We start from the raw sequence: 5,192 nt of genomic DNA, 5'->3' as shown, positions 1-5,192 counted from the left end.
ATTCTTTTAACTCTTCGCATACATATGTATGTATTAACTTAATAATATTTATAGAGTCCGGTACAGGGTATAGCACGACTTGTTTTTCTGCTCTTGCGCTCTCCTTTCGTCCTGCGGGTCGTCATGACTTGCACTCTTAGCACCTGCGCTGTGTTTTTGCGACGCATTTTCGTAGCTGCTGCTTCACATGGTCTTTCGTCATCCTGTTCCTGTACTCACATTTCCCTGCGTCCCCCCGATCCCACACCTCTCTCACTCTCTTGTGCTCCCTCTCTCTTGGCTACCGAGTTTTGTTTTTGTTTTCGCACCATGTGCCTTACTCACCCGGTTCGTTCACCAACTTCCACTCCCACTGTCATTCCCGCTCTCCTGCTTCCATTCGAGCGCTCAATTCAGCAAGAGCACAACAACAACAAACCGTTTGCTCTCTCTTCCTCTTCAATGGTCTTGTGTGTGCTCGTGTGTGTGTTAAGTTTGGTCGTTGCCTGCGACGTAATAAACTCCAATCCCCTTGGATTTCTGGACTTTGCTCTCAAGAAATGCATTGCAACGTTTTCTGGCAACTTCTTTGCCGGCCGAAGAAAGCCAAGACGAAACGAAACGAAAGAAAACGAAGCGCAAGCTTACGTTTGCCCCTTACCAAATATCCTTTCACTTCCGTTTTTGACCATCATCTCGTTGGATGCACTTTGAACTTTGGTCATTGCCAAAAACTTTTGCTCTTGCCATTTATGGCTTCATTTCCATACCGATTACAAGGCCTACAATGAATATGATCAATTATTTCAACAAACAGAAAATTGTCATGTACAAAATACAAAAGTATATTTTTGATTTACTTATCCAAATAGCATCCATGCCTGTTATGTTTCAAAATGTTATACAAGAATTTACAGGCTATCTTATAGTTTTTTCACAACCTGCCTGTCTGTATTTATTGCTTTTTATACCCTGTGCCCATAAAAAATGTGCAAAAAAGGGTATAATGTGTTTGGTAGAATGTTTGTAACAGGCAGAAAGAGGCGTGGCAGACCCCAAAAGTACATATATTCTTGATCAGGATCAACAGCCGAGTCGATTGTGTCATGTCCGTCTGTCTGTCCGTCTGTCCGTCTGCTTGAACGCGTCAATCTCAGAAAGAAATGAAAAACTTATCTGTTTGTTAAGATATCTTAACCAAAACTCAAATTGAGGTTAAATTTAAAAGACAGATCGACGACTCTACCTAAAAGGCCACAGACCTTACAGCCTTTGAGAACCAACGTACAGCCCAAACGGTAAGAGCTGGACGACTACAATTTCACAGTTCTATATATTGGGTAAATGCTAGTCAAAAGGGTTTTTTTTTTTTGTAATTTGACTAGCAACTATGTCAAAATCGGGGTTATCGGGTTCTCACTTAATGATATTAAATTATAACTAAAAAAAAAACAAAAAATCTGATGCGTTTGCAAATTTTAAGATGATTCATTAAATATATCAATAAAACATCATGAGTCTAAAAGAAAAACATTGGGCTAATGACAATTGAATGTAGATAAACCGAATTTTAGTATGGAATTTTGTACAGTCAACAATGAATTCTTAAATTCAATAACCCAACCGTGTTTGGATCGCAAAAACTGAAATTGTAATATTAAGTAATTTTAATTGTAAGCAGTTATATTTAAAATTCAGAAAACAATTTTAGTTAATCATCCGTAGGATGTGTCACATCACAGACGCATGTCCTAATCATCTGCTTGAGTGTCCTTTGTTGGGCCATAAGCTCCTCGCAGAGCTGTTCTTGTGGTGGACATCCAGGACAATCCTTTCCCCCAGGACCGCAAGGACTGCATGGGTAACAAGGTTGGGATGGTGTCCCATTGGTTGTCTTACATGTTACTCTGGGTGTAGTTGATCTTGTGGTCTGGCAGTTGGTATCCCTAGGTGTTGTCCTTGAAGTTGTCTTACACGTTGTTTTAAGTGTTGTCCTCGAAGTAGTCTTACACGTTGTTTTAGGTGTTGTCCTCGAAGTTGTCTTACACGTTGTTTTAGGGGTTGTCTTACACGTTCTTTTAGACGTTGTCTTACACGTTCTTCTGCGTGTTGTCCTCTGAGTTGTTCTTCTGGTTGTTCTTCGGGTTGTCTTTTGAATTTTTACACATCTTATTTTTCGAGTGGTTCTTTGTGTGGGTCGTCTAGTTGTTTTCGGAGCTCCACATCTTGTAGTTCTGCAGATTACCTTACGAGTTGCTCTTTTAGTTTTTCTTGGAGTTGCCGGACTATTTTGTGAATGCCATCTACACTCCGTACTCTGGCCGACAATGTTTAAGAGAACAAAGCTAACTAGATATACCAGTTAAGCTATAATTAATTTTCAAAGATGCGATCTATATAAATTACCAATAATGCAGGCTATGGTCAATTTCATGACGATATGCTCCGTGAAATTCCTGCTTGATTCCTCCCCGCAGTAAAGGTAGAAACTGATACTTTCTACGGCTCAATGCTCCCGTTATATAGGCTTGTTTATTTCCGGTGCGAGCAATTGAGCAAATACCTTCTAGTTCTTAATATAACTTCAGTGTTAATATATATAATTGTTTTTGAAATAAAACTGTATATGAATGCAATACAAGTTCAAGGTTTTCTTTATTCGAAAAGTTCGTTTAAACTTGATCGATAAGGCTAAATTACATTTTTTTTCATAAACAAACTAAAGAACTTACTAAAAATAATGTATAATTCGATATATTTTCAATAAGACTACTATTGAATTTCAAGTTAAATTTTTTTTGCTTTTTAGTATAATTTCTAAGGTAGTCTACCAGTTCTTAAAGCTTTTCTAATTCTCTTTAAACGATTGTAAGAAAAAGATATCCCAAAATGAAGAAGTGATGTTAAAAGACAGAAGATTCCTTACACTCCTTAAATTCGAATCTGTCATTTAATAAGAAGGTCTATACCACTTTTCTCTTTTTCAGAATTAAAACTTTTCATTGCTACCGTTTCAGGCCAAATATAAAAACTTTTGCACTTTAATAAAACTCTTTCCTTAGGAAGATCGTTCAATTGTGGATAATTTTCAAAGAAACTTAAAAGTAAAACATTTATAGTTGGTATGCAATAGAATTCATTTTTATTTAAACAAAAAATAGGTATTATAAACTAATTAACGAGTTTCAGTGGGTATCCATTTTGATCAGTCAGTGATCGGGCTGATGGTTCACAATACTGGGTCCATATCCGTCTTACAACAGTTACATACACCCTCCACAGACACAGTACCTGATCTTCCTTTCAATGGCGTCCAGTTCTCTCAAGAGCTCCTTGCAGAGCTGTGCTTGAGATGGGCAGCCGGGACAAGCCTTACCTCCGGGACCACATGGTCCATGGGGCTTGCGTGGTCTACGTTTGGTTGTCTTAGGCCAACAAGAGGTGGTTTTCTTGGTTGTTGTCTTACATGAGGTGGTTTTCGGTGTGCATGTGGTTGTTGTTTTACATGAGGTTGTTTTTGGTGTGCATGTGGTTGTTGTTGTTGTACAAGGAGTTGTTGTTGTTGTACAAGGAGTTGTTGTTGTACATGAGGTGGTTTTTGGTGTGCATGTGGTTGTTGTTTTACATGAGGTGGTTTTTGGTGTGCATGTGGTTGTTGTTGTTGTACAAGGAGTTGTTGTTGTTGTACAAGGAGTTGTTGTTACATGAGGTGGTTTTTGGTGTGCATGTGGTTGTTGTTTTACATGAGGTGGTTTTTGGTGTGCATGTGGTTGTTGTTTTTGGTGTGCATGTGGTTGTTGTCTTACATGAGGTGGTTTTTGGTGTGCATGTGGTTGTTGTTTTACATGAGGTGGTTTTTGGTGTGCATGTGGTTGTTGTTGTTGTACATGAGGTGGTTTTTGGTGTGCATGTTGTTGTTGTTTTTGGTGTGCATGTGGTTGTTGTTGTTGAACATGTGGTTGTTGTTGGTGGACATGGAGTTGTTGTTGTTGTACATTTGGTTGTTTTTGGTGTGCATGTGGTTGTCGTTGTTGTACATGTGGTTGTTGTTGGCGGACATGGAGTTGTCGTAGTCGGGCATCCACAATCCGTTCCTGCGGATAGATCAACAAAGCTTAAGAGCAAGAAGCTCGCTGGAAATAAGAAATGCGTTGTTCAAGTTATTGTAAGATGGTCAGGATCTTGGAATCTCCAATGCTTACCAATAACACAAGAGATGGCAATTTTCATGACGATGGATTCGACTCACTGAACCTCTCGAAGGAAAGGAAGAAACTGATACTTTCTACAGCTTAATTCACCCTTTATATAGGACCAATCGTAATATTCTCGATATATACGCGCCATCATTAATTTGGAATCGAACAATTGCGCAAATAAATTATATAAATAAATGTAACTTACTTTTTAAAGTAAATATTTATTTTATCGGGTTTTTAGAGGTTGAGTTTTAAAAATACATGTATGCAAATATATGCTGAGCTTGTGGCATAAGCGTTTATCACCAGTAGTAGGTATTAGGTTTTTGAATTAGTGTTGCAATTATAAAGCGTAACAGAGCATCGGAAATGAATTTGAATTACAGTCTTATACAGTCGAAAATCAAGTTTTTTTTATACATACTATATGTAGGCTTAAGTCCTTAAAATACAAAACAGAGACGTCAATGATGTGCTGTCCAAATAGTGAGAAATTATCTAATCAGAATTTTGAGCCTGTTTTTCCATGCTTTGTTTTTTCAGCTACCGAAATTGACTATCCCACAAAAAAAACCTCTACACGAGGTAAAAGTCTAGTGATGAAAGCAATTTCTAGCCCCAAAATTTCTGATATCCAATTTTGTGACGAACAAAATTCAGTTTAATCTAAAAATTTTAAATAAAAATATAAATTAATAAAAAAAAAAAGCGAAAATTGGCATTGTGCACTGTGAGCAAAAAGGGTGAGCTTCTTTGTACATAAAAATTACTTTTTGCGCAGTGCCGAATGCCAATTATCGCTTTTTTGTTATTAATTTATATTTTTATTTAAAATTTTTAGATTAAACTGAAATTTTGCGGCTAGAAATTGCTTTCGTCACTAGACTTTTACCTCGTGTAGAGTTTTTTTTTGTGGGATATCAGAAATTTTTGCAATTGCTTTTGCTTTTGACATTGTAACTTTATCATTAATGCAGGCAAATAGTAAAATAGATAAATTTAGTTGTTCAACGT

At 37.2% G+C, this 5,192-nt stretch overlaps 1 protein-coding gene and 1 long non-coding RNA gene across 2 annotated transcripts; both read right to left on the bottom strand.

Moving 5' to 3' along the window:
* Positions 1 to 1,628: 1,628 nt before the first annotated feature.
* On the bottom strand, positions 1,629 to 2,445 carry LOC117793467. The gene is made up of 2 exons (XR_004618274.1): positions 2,386 to 2,445; positions 1,629 to 2,328 (listed from the first exon to the last, which is right to left on the bottom strand). It is a non-coding gene; the product is annotated as an uncharacterized LOC117793467 (long non-coding RNA).
* A 653-nt stretch (positions 2,446 to 3,098) lies between these two features.
* On the bottom strand, positions 3,099 to 4,217 carry LOC117787854 (salivary glue protein Sgs-3-like). Its single transcript, XM_034626476.1, has 3 exons — positions 4,182 to 4,217; positions 3,961 to 4,112; positions 3,099 to 3,878 (listed from the first exon to the last, which is right to left on the bottom strand). The coding sequence occupies exons 1-3, from the start codon at positions 4,207 to 4,209 to the stop codon at positions 3,243 to 3,245; spliced, it is 816 nt and encodes a 271-aa protein (XP_034482367.1). The 5' UTR covers positions 4,210 to 4,217; the 3' UTR covers positions 3,099 to 3,242.
* Positions 4,218 to 5,192: the final 975 nt, after the last annotated feature.

Source organism: Drosophila innubila, chromosome X (genome assembly GCF_004354385.1).
Source record: "Drosophila innubila isolate TH190305 chromosome X, UK_Dinn_1.0, whole genome shotgun sequence".
In the NCBI taxonomy this organism is placed as follows: Eukaryota; Metazoa; Arthropoda; class Insecta; order Diptera; family Drosophilidae; genus Drosophila; species Drosophila innubila.
Note: the sequence above shows the minus strand (reverse complement) of the source record. Positions and strands in the feature narration are given on the sequence as shown.

Bases quoted from the DNA above. Each gene is read 5' to 3' on its own strand.
- LOC117787854 (XM_034626476.1), bottom strand. From the start codon at position 4,209: ATGAAAATTGCCATCTCTTGTGTTATTG. The intron at 4,113-4,181 runs GTAAGCATTGGA...TCTTATTTCCAG, and splicing joins TGCCATCTCTTGTGTTATTG to CGAGCTTCTTGCTCTTAAGC. The intron at 3,879-3,960 runs ACTCCATGTCCA...CATGCACACCAA, and splicing joins CCAAATGTACAACAACAACA to AAACCACCTCATGTACAACA.